General features: G+C 52.9%; 1 protein-coding gene across 1 annotated transcript; it reads right to left on the bottom strand.

Moving 5' to 3' along the window:
- Window positions 1–3948: 3948 nt before the first annotated feature.
- ccdc177 (coiled-coil domain containing 177) lies at window positions 3949–7010 on the bottom strand. Its single transcript, XM_056296507.1, has 2 exons — window positions 4501–7010; window positions 3949–3991 (listed from the first exon to the last, which is right to left on the bottom strand). The coding sequence occupies exons 1-2, from the start codon at window positions 7008–7010 to the stop codon at window positions 3949–3951; spliced, it is 2553 nt and encodes an 850-aa protein (XP_056152482.1).
- Between the last annotated feature and the right edge of the window lie 11819 nt (window positions 7011–18829).

Raw genomic sequence — 18829 nt, 5'->3', positions numbered from 1 at the left:
GTTCTGGGGGGTGGGGGTGGGGTGGGGAGGTGGGGGAGGAGTCTCTGACCTGTCCCCTCGCCAATGTAACTCGGTTTACTTTTACAGAAGCGAGCGTTTTATGGTAATGTACAAATGATGAGATCACGTCACCCAGCGGCGAGGAGGGGGACGAGGCCCACGTCTCGAGCTGAGGAGGACGAGGGGCCGTGGCGGCAGATGTGGCGTGGACTGAAGACATGCCTCGATGTTAAGAAAGCCGTGTTCGAACCTGGCGCGGGGCCGCGGGCGTGACGTCTGCCAGCTTCCTCGTGGAGGGAGTCTCCACCTCCCCCGGTCCGAAGCCCAGCACCTACCAGCATGATAGAGAAGCAGAGTCTCGGCTAAGACGGACCAGTCCCTGTGATCCGGGTCAGAAGGCGGTGGACACTCTTCCAGAGGAAGGACGCGGACGGACCGTCTCCACCGCGCGACACAGTCCAGTCACTGCAGCGCTGCAAAAGGGCTCCCGGGGAAAATAAGGCCCCCGTCTCTGAAATCCCCGGCCTCCGCCTTCCTGCTCTCTCTCGCTCCACCCGGATCTGTGGCAGGTGACATAAAAGACGAAGACATTAATGGGCAAAGATATTTCCTGGAAACACTATTGGCACGAAGGGAAATTCGGGATGGGGGCTGAGGCCACGGTTTGGATTGAAACTCATTTTTTTGGGGGTTTCTCCCCAATTGTACGTGGCCCATTACCCCACTCGTCTGAGCCGTCCCGGTCGCTGCTCCACCCCCTCTGCCGAGCCGGGGAGGGCTGCAGACTACCACATGCCTCCTCCCATACATGTGGAGTCGCCAGCCGCCTCTTTTCACCTGACAGTGAGGAGTTTCACCAGGGGGATGTAGCGCGTGGGAGGATCACGCTGTTCCCCCCAGTCCCCCCTCCTCCCAAACAGGCGCCCTGACCGACCAGAGGAGGCGCTAGTGCAGCGATCAGGACACACACCCACATCCGGCTTCCCACCCACAGACACGGCCAGTTGAGTCTGTAGGGACCGAGAGGTAACACGGGGATTCGAACCGGCGATCCCCGTGTTGGTAGGCAACGGAATAGACCGCCACGCCACCCCCGGACGCCCCAGATTGGGATATTCAACACTGTAACGTGGATTGGACCACTGGCTGACTTTGATGTGAAAAAAATAAACAAATAAAAAGAAAACAGTAAACACATCTTTGTGTGCTGAAACAGACGTGAGTGAATCTGCACCACACAGATTTTAAAATTGTAAAGTTGTCCAAGTTTCATGCCGTCCTCTCTGAGACACCCTGTAGGGCCACGTACCATCTACTCCCCCCCCCTCCCCCCCCTACACACACACGGTAGTGTTTATTCACTGTGTTGTACATCACACAACCAGCAGGCATGGTTGGATGCAGTGGCGTCGTAGTGGGGTGGGGCTACCAGGGCCCGGGGGGGAGGGGCATACGAGTCTAGTCCCCTAGATCAGCGTTTCCCAACCCAGTCCTCAAGGAGCCCCTATCCTGCAGATATTCACTGTAACCCTGCATAGGTAGCCCTGCTTGTACTTACTCAGCCAATCATCTCGCAGCACTTAATTATGCAAGGTGTGCAACATCTGGCATAATTCATTGCTTATTGGTTGAGTCACTACAACGGGTACCTATTCAGGGTTGCAAAGAGAACCTGCAGGATAGGGGGTCCTTGAGGACCGGGTTGGGAAACCCTGCCCTAGGATACATGATACAAGCACAAGAAGTCCAGTCAGAGGGCATTTACTGTGGAGTAAACATCATGGGGGGTCAGCATCAGTACCCTAAGATGCATCAAAGCTTGAAGTGATAGTACACATTTTGCAAGATAGTTGAAGTAGATTCATGTACTGTGATAGGAAGTAATACACAGTATGCTCAAGGCTCAGCGTTTCCGGTTTTTACCGATTTTCGCCCGGATTTTATGTTTCCACGGAGCCCGAAGTTGTTCCTGTTCGTGCGAGAGGTTACGTAACAGCGCCCTCTTGTGGCGAAAGTCGGTATGCTGAATGGCTTTGAAAAGGGAAAAACCGAAAACGCTGAGCCTCGAGCATGCTAGAGCTCCAACAGAAGGGATGCGTGAGAGACAAGAGGGGAAAGGGGCCCACAGAGACTGCCTTTGTAGAGGGCCCAGAATTTTGTGTGCTACACCCCTGGTCGGACGTGCAACGGCCGTCTCCTGACTTCCCATCCTCCGGCATCCACCTGACATCACACAACACCACCCGCCCTACGATTACGTGGCGGTTCTCACAGTGCTGGCAGGTACCAAACCACGCGACCGCTCAAAAGCCCAGCAGCAGCGCCGGTGTACCGACGAGCAGACCCGGTGGGCCGCAGATAGCTGATGGTGTAGGTTGCAGCCTGAAGGGATATTTCTCCCCAGGCGGGGGTGAGATAGAGGAATGCACGGTAAGCAGCACACAGTCGACAAATACAAACAGACAGCCCCCACCACCCCCTCCCCAGCACCCCCCCCTCCCCCCTCCCCCCCCATAATGCCTTGTAAGGATATATGCCAGATAGCGCTGACTTGGCCGTGCCAGAGAGCTAGCTTCCATTTCCCACAAAGCCTGACTCGGCACGCCGTCGTTCACCTCCCGCTGTTCAGTCCCAGTAGCTAGTATCGCTATGGCAACAGCTAAAGAACTCATGGGTAGACCCCCCCTTTCTCCCCCCTCCCCCCCCCCTTTTTTTTTGTTTAATCTGGGAGATTGTTGGATTACTGCAGCCAGAGGCCTTCAAAGCCTGTTTCTTGGCTAGCATGTCGGCCCGGGTGTCCATGCATGTTTTTTAACCGTGAACCGTGAACCTCAGGGTCAGCACCTTATTATTATTATTGTTACTATTATTATTTTATCATTTCATTACAAACAGAAGGAAAAGCCGCAGCAGGAAATGACTTGATGGATGTAACAATTATATTACATCACCTACAATGAAGCAAAAAAATTGTTTGGTTTTTTTTTGGCTCCCCCCCCCCCTTTTTCTCCCCAATTGTAGTTGGCCAATTACCCCACTCTCCCTAAGCCGTCCCGGTCGCTGCCCCACCCCCTCTGCCAATCCAGGGAGGGCTGTAGACTACCACATGCCTCCTCCCATTCATGTGGAGTCACCAGCTGCTTCTTTCCCCTGACAGTGAGGAGTTTCGCCAGGGGGATGTAGCACATGGGAGGATCATGCTATTCCCCCCCCCCCCTGCCCAGTTCCCTTTCCCCCCCTGAACAGGCGTCCCAACCGACCAGAGGAGGCGCTAGTGCAGCGACCAGGACACACACCCACATCCGGCTTCCCCATCCGCAGACACAGCCAATTGTGTCTGTAGGGACGCCCGACCAAGCCGGAGGCAACACGGGGAATCGAACCGGCGATCCCCGTGTTGGTAGGCAACGGACTAGACCGCCACGCCACCCGGACGCCCCATGAAGTGAAGTTTTAATCGGCTTGATAGAAAGCAGGCGTGTACCTGTTGACCTTGTTTACGCCTCCAGGTCTCGGGAGTAGACAGGATGCAACGGGGCGAGGAAGAGGATGCTGCCTTTGGTGTCGCATCGTCATCCGATGGGAAGACGGGGGTGAGACCGAGGAGTCCGGAAGGAAGATGGAGGAGGGGGAGGACAGAGACCCTGGCGGCCTGGTTTCACCAGCAACAGGCTGGTGTTGGAGCGCACTTCCGGCCGGTGGTGTTGCCCGGCGGCGGCCTTGTAAGCGGTTAGGTACGGACGGTGTCCAAGCCCGAGGCCGCGTCTGTCCTCTAGCGGGCCCGGTGCCTCATCCGTCTGCATACAAAAGGAGCCCGCTTTCGCTTGTAGGAGTGGGGGGCCGGGCGAAACCAGATCCACTTAATTCATGCTTTCTTATGGGGGTCATTTTCCCTTAAAAGAGCGCCCTCTTAAAGCTTCTGCAGTTGTCATGGAGTTGTGCTTTGGCTCAAACAATGACTCTTTTCATTCGGCTTCGGCTCTCAGGCCCATGGCAGGGATAGCCAGGGAGAGAGAGGGCGAGAGAGAGAGAGAGAGAGAGAGAGAGAGGGCGAGAGAGATTATGTTGCTACACAAGGAAACTCTCTCTTCGCCTCAAGTCTTACATGAAGTCCAGTGTCCCACAAGGGCCACGTTTCAAGTCCCGAATACAAAACGCGGTCCTTCGTTTGGTTCGTATGATCTGTAAAAACGGATGGTGAAGAAAAAATGATTAAAAACGGCTGATGGGTAAACATACGTTGGGGGAAAGTTCAACACAAGGACGGCTCTGGTTCTTCGTGGGAGTTTGGGTAAAGCTGGTAAGCGATGGAGGCCATGATGGAGGCCATGATGGAGGCCATGATGGAGGCCATGATGAAGGCCATGATGGAGGCCATGATGGAGGCCATGATGGAGGCCATGATGGAGGCCATGATGGAGGCCATGACGGAGGCCATGATGGAGGGCTGGAGCCACAGGTGTTCAGCGGTAAGGAAGTCCCCAGCGGGGGGAGGCGGTTCACTTCTCGTCCAGGCTGGCTTTCAGCTGGGCCTCCAGGGCCATCTTATCGAAGGTGCGCATATTGGTCTCTTCCCGCACCCTGTCCCTCACGTGGAAGGAGGCCCGGGCCACCGAGCGGGCGCTCTCCAGCACCGCACGCTTCTCTTTGAAGATCTGCTCGCTCTTTTCCAGCTTCCTCTCGATGGACTGGAGGAGCTCCAGCCGCCTCTGCTTCTCCTCCTCCTCCACGCGCTGCCGGTTGAGCTTCTGCAACCGCTCCTTCTCCTGCCGGCTCTGGACGGCCCGCTGGGCCTTCTCCTTGGCCCTCTCCTCGGCCACCAGAGCTGCCTGCTGGGATCGTTTCTCCGCCTCCTTCGCACGCGCCTCCACCTGCTGCTGCTGCTGCCGCTCCCGCCGCTCGGCCGCCCTGCGTGCCTTCAGTATCTGCTTCTCCTCACGCCGGGCCTTCTCCTTCAGCTCCTGCCCTCTCCGCTCCACTATCTGCTCGTAGTTCTCCAGCGAGCGGCTCAGCTTCTTCTCAGCCACCCTCCTGGCCTCCTCCCTCTCCTCCTCCTCGCGCCGGGAGATCTCCCGTATCAGGGCGGCATGGCGTCTCCTCTCCGCCCGGTTCAGGCCCCGCCTCTCCTCCTGGGCCTGGTGCTCCTTCTCCTGCCGCTTCAGCTCCGCCATGGTCAGCTTCTCTTTCAGCAGCAGCCTCTCCTGCTCCAGGATGGCCGCCCGGTCGTCCTCCAGGGCCCTGAGGTTCTGCTCCTGTACGGCTTTTTTCTGCGCCTCCTCGCGGGCCGCCTGCTGCAGCCTCTGCAGGCGACTGCGCTCCTGCTGCTCTGCCAGCTCCCTCCAACGCTCCTCATTCTCTTCTGCCTGTCGCATTTTGGCGGCTGCCGACTCTCGCTCCTGCAGGCTGAGGAGGCGCTGGCGGGTCGACACCTGTGACTGCCAGGCCCGCTGGCACTGCAGCACGGCACGCTGCTTCTCCCTCTCCTCCTGCTCTCGCCGCAGCTCCTCCATGCGCCGCTCGCTGTCCCACTGGAGGTGGGCCACGTACCGTGTCTGGCTCATGATGTCCTCCTCCTGGTACCTGGCCAGCATCAGGGCTGCGATCTTACGGTCGCGCTCTGGCACTGCCTTCAGTCCCCGCCGTTTCACCTCCTTGACTATGCGCTCCACCTTCTGCGTGGTCTGAGGGGAGTGGCTGAGGTCACCCAGGCTCAGGCTGCGGCCCATCAGGGAGTTGAAGGTGGCCAGCGTGCGAGCGCGCGGGCTGGCCACCTTGGCCCAGTGGTCACGCGTGCCGTCCCAGCCGTAGGAGGAGGAGGAGGCGCCCGACTCGGAGGACGTGCACGTCGTAGTGGTGGTGGTGTTTGAGGCGGAGGAGCAGACCGTGTCCGTCCTCCGCTGCAGGGATTCCAGCGAATGGCTTTTACCTCGCACCCCGGACCCGAGGTGGCCGTTGAGCTGAGATAAGGGCCTCCCCGTTAAGCCATTTAGAGGTGTGCCGGGGCTCTGAGCCACCGGCCTCGGCGCCGAGGGCGTCAGTGTGGAGTTGGCTCTGGGAAAAGACGGCGGCTTCGGCGTCGACCTGGGGAAGGTGTTCGAGGTTTTACCGCCAGAGGATTTCCTCGCGACCGGTGGGGGGGCAGGTGAGACCACTTGCGAGGACCCGGGCTTTGAGGATGCTGCTGAGCTCATCGAACCGCTTTTTGAGAACGGAGTCGGTCCGGTGAGGGCAGCTTTATGGGAGGGACTAAGGCTTGAGGGGGAAGCTTTAGATAAACGAGTTGTGCCGGTTTTCGAGGTTGGACCCGATGCCGTGCCCTGAGGGGAAGCTCCAGAATCGGGCGCCGAGCTAGAGGTCACAGGCTCTGTGCTAGATGGCTGGCTTGAGGCAGAGGTGACTTTGGGAGGCTGCTCCGCCGAGCAGGACGCGGCGCTGTTGTTGCCGTTGACCGCAGCCTGCAAGATCCGTCTCTTCTCCTCCCGGACGATCCTCTCCCGTTCATCTCGGCACTGCCTGAGCTTGGCGTGCCGGTCCCGCTCGTAAACCTCGAACAGCCCTGTGGCCACACGCATGGAGCGACCCGGGGCCTCGCGGGCGAAGTCGGCCAGCGAGCGCGGCAGGAGCTCCACGGGCTTCACGCCGCATCGAGCGCAGGCCTCCAGGGACCGGGGGCTCGTCAGCACGTAGCGGCTGCCCTCCGCGGCCGGCGAGTCGAAGTTGTACAGATCCAGGTGCAGCTTCGGCGAGGGCTCCCTGTCGGGCTGCGTCGCGGGCAGCTGAGCGGGGCTGCCCTGAGGGTCAACACCTGGCGCCGACGAGGCCGCGGCGCGGCAGGGGCTCGGCTCGGAGCTGCCGGTGGGCGGCGTCTCGAAGCCGCCCTCCCCTTGCCCCTCCGTCGCCATGTCCTCGCCCTGTTCGGGCAGCCGGGGGGCTTCTGTGGCCTCCGCGGGCCTGTCGAGCGGCGGGCCTTTGCACTTGCCCTGGTCTTCGGACTCTGAAGGGTCAACCATGGTTGGCTAGCACTGCAGGCAGAGACAGGGGGAGAGGAGAGAGGGTGGTGAAGGGGTGGTGGTGGTGGATAAAACAGAAGCAGATATAGGTTTCAATCAGAGGATTAGTATATGGTTCTGTCCAGAGCTTAGGATGGATGCAGTCTGCGGGGTGGGGGAGGGTCTAAATGCGGGTTCAAACACGCATGCATGCACAACATATCCGCGCGCTCGATTTCAGACCAGATGAGGCGATTTTTACCCCTTCGGGGGAAATGACATAACACATCCAAAAAACATCCTATTTCCCCTAATTGGAAATCTATTTTTGGAGCAGTTGCTAGGCCGAAATGACTTGATTAGCATTGGACGTGTCTCACTCCGCATCACACGTCTTGGAGCAGCAGATTTTTAGACATGCAGCGTTGGGGGACGACTACCCCCGGTTTCATTAAAATGGCTGGATAACCAACTATAGCCCTGCCTGCATGGGCTCATCTGCCCTCAGACGTGTGGTGTAGAGGCCTAGTTAGGATGCACGGCCTACAGGTTCTGCCCCTATTCTCTCTCCCCCCCCCCCCCCCCGCCACCAACTTGAACGACTTTGTGCAGGGAACAATCCCGGCGTGATTCAAGGATTGCATCCACCAGAAACCGCCCCCCCCCCACCATCACCTCCGCGCGAGGACGAGACACCATCTGCGATGCTGTTTCGCGGCGTCGGTGAGTCCGATTCCGCGCAGCGCAGCGCCGAGAGGAGCAAACATCGACTGACCTGCCAGGCTGCAAAACGCGTTGTAAACCGATCCTTTGTCCCGATCCAGTCCTTCCAGCGTCCCTCGTCCCCCGCATAATATCGGGTTTGAGGGGGGAGAGAAGAGAGAGAGGGGGGGTGGGTGGGTGGTGTGCGGGCTGTCGCCGTGGGCGCAGCGATGGAGGATCACATCGTCAGAGGCTTCGGCGACGCGACACGCAGACGGCGCCTCTCGCGACGCGTTCGGGCTCCTCGGACCGGAGGGGGTCCCCGACTCGTGCGAAACGACCCGGCTTTAATTCCCAGGGCGGAAACGCGAGTTTACACCTCCCCCCTCCTCCCCGGCGAATCAGCTTTCGTTTTCCCGTTTTCCTGCGACGTGCATCATTCCTGTAAACATCAGCGGTCCCCCCACCCCCACCACCCCCACCTGCCGCTCAGCATCCCTCCATCCCTCCATCCGTCCCGGAGGCTGCGCGCCTCCGCCTGGTTTTGGCAAATATGCTGCAAATCTAGTCCCGGTCCAGCAGCCAGCCCCGCATTCGTGCTTTTCGCGCAGACGTGGTGCTGATGAGAGTGTCCGTGTCGAGCCACGTCCCCCTATGCAAGTCCTCTTTATAGCGGCGTCTGCCCCCCTGCAGAGACGTCATCCGTCTGTCTTACCATGGTAGCAGCTTCTTCACTCCCAGGGGGATTCTTCAGTTAAGGGCGGGGGGGGCGGGGGGGTCTGTCCCCGGCGTAGATTTGAAAAAAAATTTTTTTTTTAAAAACAACCAATTATTGTATTCGTTAGAGTTAGGCTGTGTTAGCTGTGAAAAAGAATTGTGTCTCAACGATGAAATTTTAATACTTTTTCAGCATGTTGAAAATTCAAATGTGCCAGAATTTCCCTGTTTTGGGGCTTGTCCCCCATCCCAGACTTGTTACCTTCCCCTCCGTAAATAAAGTAAAAAAAAATGGTTAAAGTCATTAAAGCTTTACTTTGCATTTTCTCATAATGATTTAAAAAGACGTATTTCAAATCCATGTGGTTTATATAGGTGCGATTTGCACGGCTTTGATGGTTAAACATGGCTCTCTCATACACCTGTCATTACACCACACCGAACGCTAGAGGGCAGTAACGTGTTTTCAAACAACAACAACGTGGTTGCCGTGGAAATGAGGAGTGCCGGAGGCGCATGCGCAGTCGTGGCGGAAGAATGACTTTTTCACGGCCGCAAATGTGAGTAACGGTAAGATTTATACGTCCTGATCTGACAAGTGTGTGTTTATCAGGCCTCATTACCAAACAAGTGACTAGTTGAGTGTTTTAGCTCAGAAATATGAAATTTCACTTTATTCACGTATATTCGTCGAACGTCGTATGCGAGCTAACAAGTTAGCTTAGCAAGTCTGAGACTGTCTCGAAAAGGTGAAACTTGTCATTGCCGTCGCGTGTCATTGCCGTCACGTGTCATTACCATCACGTGTAATTTTTCAAATTTTGCTGTCACAGCTTTGAAAAAAGCATCATAACATCAAACTTATTTTGCAGGACTTAATACAGCTTGAAAAAAACAAAAAACAAACAAAAAAACAAAAAACAAAACAGATTTAAAAAATATATGTTTTTGTTAATCTTTTTTTCCCCGAAATTTCAAAAGCCAAAAAAGTGCCCCACATTGACGAATCACCCCCAAACTGTTTTACGGTCCGTTGTGAATTATGTCTTTAACAGTTGGACCTTATTGGCATTATTAATAGACTTAATAGATTATTAATAGACTTAAGAAGAAATCATTTTGAAACTGATTTGATAGACAGGCGAGGAACCCCCCCCCCCCCCACTGATGTCGAATAACAACAACACATCTGAGTAATGTCACATCACCGTGATCAATTCCTGCCTCTCTCCCGCCTCTGAAACGACTGGGCTGTATTTCCCGAGCCTTCCACTAGGGGGCGCTACAATGTCGTGGAAAACGGGCGTTGATTTATTTCTAAGCCATCTTGGGGGGGGGGGGGGGTCGGCCAATCAAAACAGCGAGCGCCCCTCGTCGCCAGGATTTATTATGACACCTCCTGGGTCCACGTTATCTGAGGTCAGGCATCTTGACCCCTGCAGACGGAGCTCCAGTCAGGCTGGAAAACCACCAGCTCTGAGATCTGGATCCACGTGCACGTCCCTGACAGGAATATGGTGTCCCTGCAGACGCTGTAGCCATGCGTGTGCTGTCACTCATCCACCCTACACACGTTATTATTATTATTATTATTTATCAGGGCACCTATCGGTTTGAATAGTTTAATTTATCCTAATTAGACCCTGTGCTATTCCCCTTCCCCCCCACCTGCAGACCTTAAACCACTATTCACAAAACTGCTGGGTTAAAAGACTGAATAGTCTCCCAGATGCAACATTAAAGCTGCTTCAGGTTTTGTGAGAAAAGCATCTTGGAGCATCGTTTGTGTTTATTTATTCTGATGTTGTGCTTTATGAGACGGCGTGGATGGGAGGGCAGGAAATATAAAGGAGGAGGAGGTGTGTGACGGTGTTTAACTGAGCCCCCCACAAGATGAGTGTAACGGTGGTGAGAGTAACCCCTCGTTAAGGTGAACTCGTGCCATTTCCTGCTCACCAGCCCACCAGGTGTAACGCTTCAGTTTCTTTCTTCGGCCTTTTTGGTTTTTGATTGGTGCATTTATAACAACGGAGACTAACAGGAAGTACGACTGAGAGACTGAGCGAGTAACGCCCGATTCAGACTCGGGATCTTGCGTTGAGGGCGAAGCCTCCCCCAGATAGCAAAACCGCTGTGGCCCGGACCCGTCCCACACCCGACACTTCATCCGGCCCACATACTGCGTGGTATGATGGCACTTGGGCGGTCCGGATCTGGGCCAGAACCAAGCCGTAGCAATGCCGCTTGTGCCTAATGTTTGCAAAAGGTGGCCCATATTTGTTTTGTGATATTTGGGCCATATTCACCATTTACCCCACGGGCCACTTCAGGGTCACATCCAGATCTCATGTTGCCCAGAGCAACACATCTTTGTCAAAAAAGGCCCACATCTGATTTGGCACATTGGGGCCATATTTGCTATTATACATGTGGGTCACTTCAGGCTCACATCCGTTTTATCAGGGCCAGAAGGGGGCCATCAGTGCCGCATCATTGCCTGAGGTGGCCCACATCCGGATGCTATCTGGGCTATGACTCTTACCTTGGTCATCGTTAGGGGATCATGTCCTCTGACCAGCAATCGTAGTCCCTTCCCCAAATCGTAGCATGTAGGCGGTGATGTACAATATGGCGTTGCTCTGGATAGAAGACAAACATCAGCACCCAGCCATCGGTGCTGATGTAAGATGAGGGGATATTTATTTATTTATCTATTTATTATCCCCCCCCTCTTTTTTTTTCTCCCCACTCATACCTGGCCAATTACCCCACCCTTCCGAGCCGTCCCGGTCGCTGCACCCCCCCCCCTCCTCTGGAGGGCTGCAGACTACCACATGCCTCCTCCCATACATGTGGAGTTGCCAGCCGCTTCTTTTCACCTGACAGTGAGGAGTTTCACCAGGGGACGTAGCATTTGGGAGGATCACGCTATTCCCCCCCCCGAACAGGCGCCCCGACCGACCACAGGAGGCGCTAGTGCAGTGACCAGGACACCTACCCACATCCGGCTTCCCACCCGCAGACACGGCCAATTGGGTCTGTAGGGATGCCCGCCCAAGCCGGAGGTAACACAGGGATTCGAACCGGCGATCCCCGTTGTTGGTAGGCAATGGAATCGACCGCCACGCTACCCAGACGACGAGGTGATATTCATTTAAATGATCAGGAGTTGAGCCATGCACACCGCATCTACTGCTGGCACAAGTACAAACCCCAATCCCAATGAAGTTGGGACGTTGTGTAAAACGTGAATAAAAACAGAATACAATGATTTGCAAATCTTTTACGACCTATATTCAATTGAATACACTACAAAGACAAGATATTTAATGTTCAAACTGAAAAACTTTATTGTTTTTTTGCAAATATTCACTCATTTTGAATTTGATGCCTGCAACACGTTCCAAAGAAGCTGGGACAGGGGCAACAAAAGACTGGGAAAGTTGAGGAATGCTCAAAAAACACCTGTTTGGGACATTCCTCAGGTGAACAGGTTAACTGGAAACAGGTGAGTGGGTATAAAAGGAGCATCCCCGAAAGGCTCAGTCGTTCACAAGCAAGGATGGGGCGAGGTTCCCCCACTTTGTGAACAGCTGCGTGAGCAAATAGTCCAACAGTTGAAGAACAACGTGTCTCAACGTACAACTGCAAGGAATTTAGGGATTTCATCATCTACAGTCCATCATATCATCACAAGATTCAGAGAATCCGGAGAAATCTCTGCACGTAAGCAGCAAGGCCCAAAACCAACATTGAACGCCCGTGACCTTCGACCCCTCAGGCGGCACTGCATTAAAAACCGACATCATTGTGTAAAGGATCTTACCACGTGGGCTCAGGAGCACTTGGGAAAACCATCGTGAGTTAACACAGTTGGTCGCTACATCTACAAGTGCAAGTTAAAACTCTACCATGCAAAGCCAAAGCCATATATCAACACCACCCAGAAACACCACCGGCTTCTCTGGCCCGAGCTCATCTGAGATGGACTGACGCAAAGTGGACAAGTGTGCTGTGGTCTGACGAGTCCACATTTCAAATTGTTTTTGGAAATCATGGACGTCGTGTCCTCCGGGCTAAAGAGGAAAAGGACCATCCAGATTGTTCTCAGCACAAAGTCCAAAAGCCAGCATCTGTGATGGTATGGGGGGGTGTTAGTGCCCATGGCATCATGGGTAGCTTGCACATCTGTGAAGGCACCATTACTGCTGGAAGGTACATACAGGTTTTGGAGCAACATGTGCTGCCATCCAAGCGACGTCTTTTTCAGGGACGTCCCTGCTTATTTCAGCAAGACAATGCCAAGCCACATTCTGCACGTGGTCCTACAGCGGGGCTTCGTAGTAAAAGAGTGCGGGTACTGGACTGGCCTGCCTGCAGTCCAGACCTGTCTCCCATTGAACATGTGTGGCGCATTATGAAGCACGAAATACGACAACGGAGACCCCGGACTGTTGAGCAACTGAAGTCGCACATCAAGCAAGAATGGGGAAGAATTCCACCTACGAAGCTTCAACAATTAGTGTCCTCAGTTCCCAAACGCTTATTGAGTGTTGTTAAAAAGAAAGGTGATGTAACACAGTGGTGAACATGCCCCTGTCCCAGCTTCTTTGGAACGTGTTGCAGGCATCAAATTCAAAATGAGTCAATATTTACAAAAAACAATAAAGTTTATCAGTTTGAACATTAAATATCTTGTATTTGTAGTGTATTCAATTGAATATAGGTGGAAAAGGATTTGCAAATCATTGTATTCTGCTTTTCTTTACGTTTTACACAACGTCCCAACTTCATTGGAGTTGGGGTTTGTAATAATAGTTATAATAACTGTCCACCTGACCTCATGTGGGGTCATAGGGGGGGCATCCCCATACCCATGTGATGTAGGTGAAACGTGAGGTCCAGAGCGGTGGACCATTGAAATATGAAGCGATCAGAAAGGCGACGTGTCAGGAAGCTGGTGTGACGTTTTACCAAACCACTGCCACCTTCAGCCTCCCCACATTGTCCTGCCCTGTCAGCCTACACCCCTTTCTTAACCCTTTCTAAACGCGAAGAGACAGACGGACAAAAAAAGTTTACTTACCTTCCAAACAAACACATTCCTCTTCCAAATACTACATTAAATCTTTAGGTTTTGTGCTGTGATTAATATTATTTGATTAATTGACTAATTAATAATAATAATAATAATAATTATTAGTAGTAGTAGTAGTAGTACAGGTGGGCAATATTTTCATATTTTAATTAAAAAGTATGGTAACACTTTAGTATGGGGAACATAAAAAAACTGAATTACTAGTGAATTAGTAATGGTCAAGATGTCACTTTAGTATGGGGAACATATTCTAAGTAACAAAAACTTAATTTAGAGTAATGTAACACTATGAACACTTGCAGTTTTGTGTGTTGTTATGTAAGAACAGACCATATTCATTAAGCGTTAGTAAGGCAGAATAACTCTTCTTGTGGTACTACCACCTTATAAAGGCCATACTAAGCAAAGCATATTGAGATGGTACTACTAATAAGCAATACTTCTGAGGTTATAGAGGGAAAACTCATAGTTAATGGCTTACTGGTTGTATAATAAGGCCATGCAGAATAAGGCATTAATGAGTACGTAATAATGACCGATTAAGAGCCAATATGTTGCTAATTTGCATGCTAATAAGCACCCAATTAATGGTGACTACGTTCCCCATACTAAAGTGTTACCAAAAGTATTTGAAATAAGTATTTTAATTACTTTTGAGTACTTTGCATGGGTCTGAAAAAATAGAGTGTAATTTGTAATATGTTACCTCTGGGAGCAGTATGTTTTATTTGAAAATACTGAAAAATACTTGTCATCAGAGCTCAGAGTTGAGATCAGAGAGGGGCGATCTCATTTCCAGCTATAGACTCATCATCTAAGTCGTGGCGATGATGAGGATGATGCGACGATAAGCTAGCCGCCAAATTACACACGATGACGTGATGTTGATGGAATGACTGGATTCAAACCCACGCCAACGATACAAAAAAAAACAACACGCCCTGACCTGAAAGAGAGTAGGCTGACATTTTACAGGAAAACCTTTCACAAAATCACATCATTTTAATCTTTCTTCATACGACAAACTGATTTTAAGCAGCCTTCCTCTGCAGAAGTGGTCTTTGGGTATTTGAAATACAAAATAAATGAATTTTAATTTCAGAATTTTTTTGCCACCAGTATTTTGCAGCTTATTTTGATACATTCGATAAAGATGGATTTGTAGTTTGTAACATGTTAGATTATGAAAAATCTTTGCCCATCTCTCATTAATATTACATCAGATGGATTGATTGAGTAATGGATTGACTGGTTGATCGATTGCCATCGTCTGAATGCTGGACAAATGGGTGTTTGGCTTGAGGTTGGGCCATGGGGGGCCGGTGGGTCAGATGCCTGGCGGCTGCAATAGTGGAGGCAGCGGTAGTTATGATTGTAGTAACATTATCAGTAGCATCCCAGATAGCAGAACTGCTGTGGCCCGGACCCGTCCCACACCCGACACTTCATCCGGCCCACCTACCACGTGGAATGACGGCACTTGGGCGGTCCGCTCCTGTTTGCCAGATCTGGGCCAGAACCAAGCCATTGCAATGCTGCATGTACCACATATTTGCTAAAGGTGGCCCATATTTGTTTTGTGATATTTGGGCCATATTCACCATTTACCACACGGGCCACTTCAGGGTCACATCCAGATTACATGTTGCCCAGAGCACCGCATCTTTGCCAACCAAAAAAGGCCCACATTTGATTTGGCGTATTTGGGCCATATTTGCTATTATACAGGTGGGCCACTTCAGGCTCACATCCATGTTGTCAGGGCCAGAAGAAGGCTGTCAGTGTTGCATCATGGCCTGAAGTGGCCCACATCCCGACGCTATCTGGGATAGTAGTAGTAGTAGTAGTTGTTGTATTAGCTGTAGTGCTAGCAATAGCAGTGGTGGTACTAGCAGTTGTAGTAGCAACAATATTCTCTGTGGCACCAACCTTCCTCCACTCAACACACCATTGACTGAATGGCGGCGATTCACCAGATGCCACGTTATCAAGAGAGAACATTCTGTGTTCGAACCCCAGCTAGGTTGAGGACTAGGAGTGGGGGACAGCGATGGGGAGGATTAGATAACTGCGGGTGGAAATTGCGGCGATGATGACCCACTAAACTCTTGACCCGGTGTGAGGAACAGTGCTAGTTTAATTGGCCCCACCCGCGAGCCGTATCAGAGAGACTGCGGCTAACAAGTGACAACAGGGAACGTGCTGGCCGGCTTGTTAAACAGGGGGACAGGGTCTAAACAGGGAGGTCGGAGGGGATGAAACGAGGGTGACGGGGTGGCTCGGTGGGTTGTTGGGGTTGTTGTTGCTCTACAGTTCACTGCTGCAGGGGTATGCCTCACAACTTTTGTGTGTGTGTCTGTGTGTGAAGCTGGACATGGGGGTTCATCGAGAGGTGAGCTGTTCTGCGCAGTCATGGAACCCACGACAAGGCCTGGGGTGGGGGGGTGGTGGTGGTGGTGGTGGAGGGGGGGGTGCAGTCGAGAGCTCCCTCATCTGTTTAGAACCGGAGACCAGACCCAGAGGAGAAACTGAACTTTTGTCCCTAAATCTTCAGTAGCAGAAGACCGGTAAGGACCACCGGTTGTGTCACCACGACCGCAGAGCAAACCGAGTCTTGAGAATTAGCATTGCCCAGCACCGAGACAGGGAAACCATTCAAGTTGGGGCGATGACAAGAAATTACAACATAGGTAAACAGCAAAAAAAAAAAAATGACCGTAAGCCACTGATTTTAATTTCCAGGTCATATTTTGAACTTAACGATTCTGAATTGGGAATCGGATGACGTTTGTGCTGGAGAAACTGTGTTCGTGGGGGTTTTTGTTGTGTGGCGCTCGGCTGGGTTGGCGCTCCAATTCACTTCATCCTCGTAGACCCTCGTCTCAGAGATGGAGCTCGAAATATAGCAGCGATTGAGGGAAAAAATCCCCCCCCCCTCCATTTCTTAACTTTGCTCGATGGTTAATTTTGGGATGTAGGAGTACTTCCTGCATCTTTCTGTCGAGGGGGCTGTGGCTTTTACAACGCACCCCTCAGTATTTATGACTTGTTACCAAGACAGAACTCTTCTAGTAAGTTGTTCTGCATAAGCTTGGCAGCTAAATAGCAGAAATGTGAAATATTTTTATTTAAAACCGACCAGAGATGATGACCTGTTGCGGGAAATGGACGCGCAGGCCTGTATGGGTGGGGGTGGTGGGTCAGAGGAACAGGGTGCTTACATGCACAAACACTTCCCCGCTGTTCATGTGGTATCGCTGACCATTTCAAAGGCCTTTATAATGGCCGGGGAGTAAAAAGGGATTTGCAAATCAGCACTCCTGTTTTGGGAAAATCCGGGCAGTCCACCAGCGAATGATTGATTAAGAAGTTAGTCGATATTAGAATAACAGAGCAGAGACGGCATCTGTGCAATTCAGGAGGTCTGCGGCGTTCCTCTCCCCATAAGAAGGTCTACTTCTTACACCGAGGGGAGACGTGGATATATGGTCGAGAGATTAAGGACTGCAAAAAGGCCCAGTCGACAGCCTCTGGCGCGAGGAGTTCGCCCGTTGCACGCGGTTTGGACATGGCAAACATGTCTGAACAATAAGCCGTCCCATTCGTATCCATTCTGAACACCTTATTTGTTAGGAGCGAACGTCCGCGAGGCGATCCCTCAGGGCAGTGACGGATGACTCTGGGAAAATTCTTGAACCGCAACGAGCGGAGCAGATTTATCCGAGGCCTCGTGGTTCATTAGGATACCTGGCGAGAGATAGCCGCTAGGTTCTGCGGGGAGGTGGGCCGGATTCTTACGCGCTACGTGTGCTCTGACCTATGGAAAACCAACCGAGGGAGATTCAGCAAATTCTTCCGCAGACTCGGGAATAGCGAGAGGCCGCTCGGCCCCGGGCCCGCGGGCTGGTTGTGATGTTCCACATTAGGACATTTTACTGTTGTCCTCGTGGGCCGTGTCGAGACACACCGGAGCAGATGTGCTTTCTCGGAGCAGAGACGTTTTTGCTGACTTTAGATAATGCTCTGCACGTCCTGACGGAGAGACTCTGCTGAGGGTAGCCGTCCCCTAGTCACACAGATTCACAACCTGCCCGAATGCTTGGGGAGTGTCGGTAAGCCACATCCCACACTCAAAACCAGTAAACCCGTCACTATGACATATACATCTACATGATCAACCTAGCTACTCTGTTAGCTAAACCATTTTTGTTTTTTGGACCCCCCCCCCCCCCGGGTGGCACGGTGGTGCAGTGGTTAGCGCGGTTGCCTCACAGCAAGAAGGTCCTGGGTTCGAGCCCCGGGGTAGTCCAAACCTTGGGGGTCGTCCCGGGTCGTCCTCTGTGTGGAGTTTGCGTGTTCTCCCCGTGTCTGCGTGGGTTTCCTCCGGGGGCTCCGGTTTCCTCCCACAGGCCAAAGACATGTAGGTCAGGTGACTCGGCCGTACTGAATTGCCCCTAGGTGTGTGTGATGATGGCCTGGCAGCCTGTCCAGGGTGTCTCCCCACCTGCCGCCCAGTGACTGCTGGGATAGACTCCAGCATCCCCGCGACCCTGAGACTAGGATGAGCGGCTTGGATAATGGATGGATGGATGGATGGATGGATGGATGGATGGATGGATGGATGGATGGATGGACGGATGGATGGATGGATTTCCCCCCGGGTTTTCTCCCAACTTGGCCAATTACCCCTCTCTTCCGAGTCGTCCCGGTCGCTGCTCCACCCTCTCTGCCGACCCGGGGAGGGCTGCAGACGAGTCGCCAGCCGCTTCTTTTCACCCGGCAGTGAAGAGTTTCACCAGGGGGACGTAGCGCAAGGGGGGCTCACACTCCCCCCCCCCCCCGAACAGGCGCCCCGACCGACCAGAGGAGGTGCTAGTGCAGTGAGCAGGACACACACCGCAGACATGACCAACTGTCTCTGTAGGGATGCCCGGCAAAGCTGGAGGTAACGCAGGGATTCGAACCGGTGATCCCCGTGTCGGTACGCAACGGAATAGACCGCCACGCCACCCGGACGCTCTAAACAATTTGTTTTAACAACAAAAGGTTAAGCTTTTGTAACAATAGTCATGCTGCTATCTCCATCGTTGCGACTCTAGCATGGTAAGAAGGAATGACTCGGTTCTGCGTGCAGCATGAAAGACGGCCTGCCGGTAATGTGAGCAGGCTAGCTCGGATACCCACGAACCGCGTGGGTTTTTCATACGGACCCAAAACCTCCTCCTCCTCCTCCTCCTCCTCACCCGCTGTACCGAGGCCGTGCTCCGATCGCCGCCCCCGCAGGAGCTCGGGGACCGTACGACCGGGCGAGGTTACCTGGTCC

The sequence above is a fragment of the Lampris incognitus genome, chromosome 16 (assembly GCF_029633865.1).
Source record: "Lampris incognitus isolate fLamInc1 chromosome 16, fLamInc1.hap2, whole genome shotgun sequence".
Lineage (NCBI taxonomy): Eukaryota > Metazoa > Chordata > Actinopteri > Lampriformes > Lampridae > Lampris > Lampris incognitus.
Note: the sequence above shows the minus strand (reverse complement) of the source record. Positions and strands in the feature narration are given on the sequence as shown.

What these genes read in the sequence shown, in the direction of transcription:
- ccdc177 (XM_056296507.1), bottom strand. Translation starts at nt 7,010, where the DNA reads ATGGTTGACCCTTCAGAGTCCGAAGACCAGGGCAAGTGCAAAGGCCCG. An exon ending in GCCAGCCTGGACGAGAAGTG is followed by an intron (nt 3,992 to 4,500) that starts AACCGCCTCCCC and finishes CTATCCCTGCCA; the next exon opens with TGGGCCTGAGAGCCGAAGCC.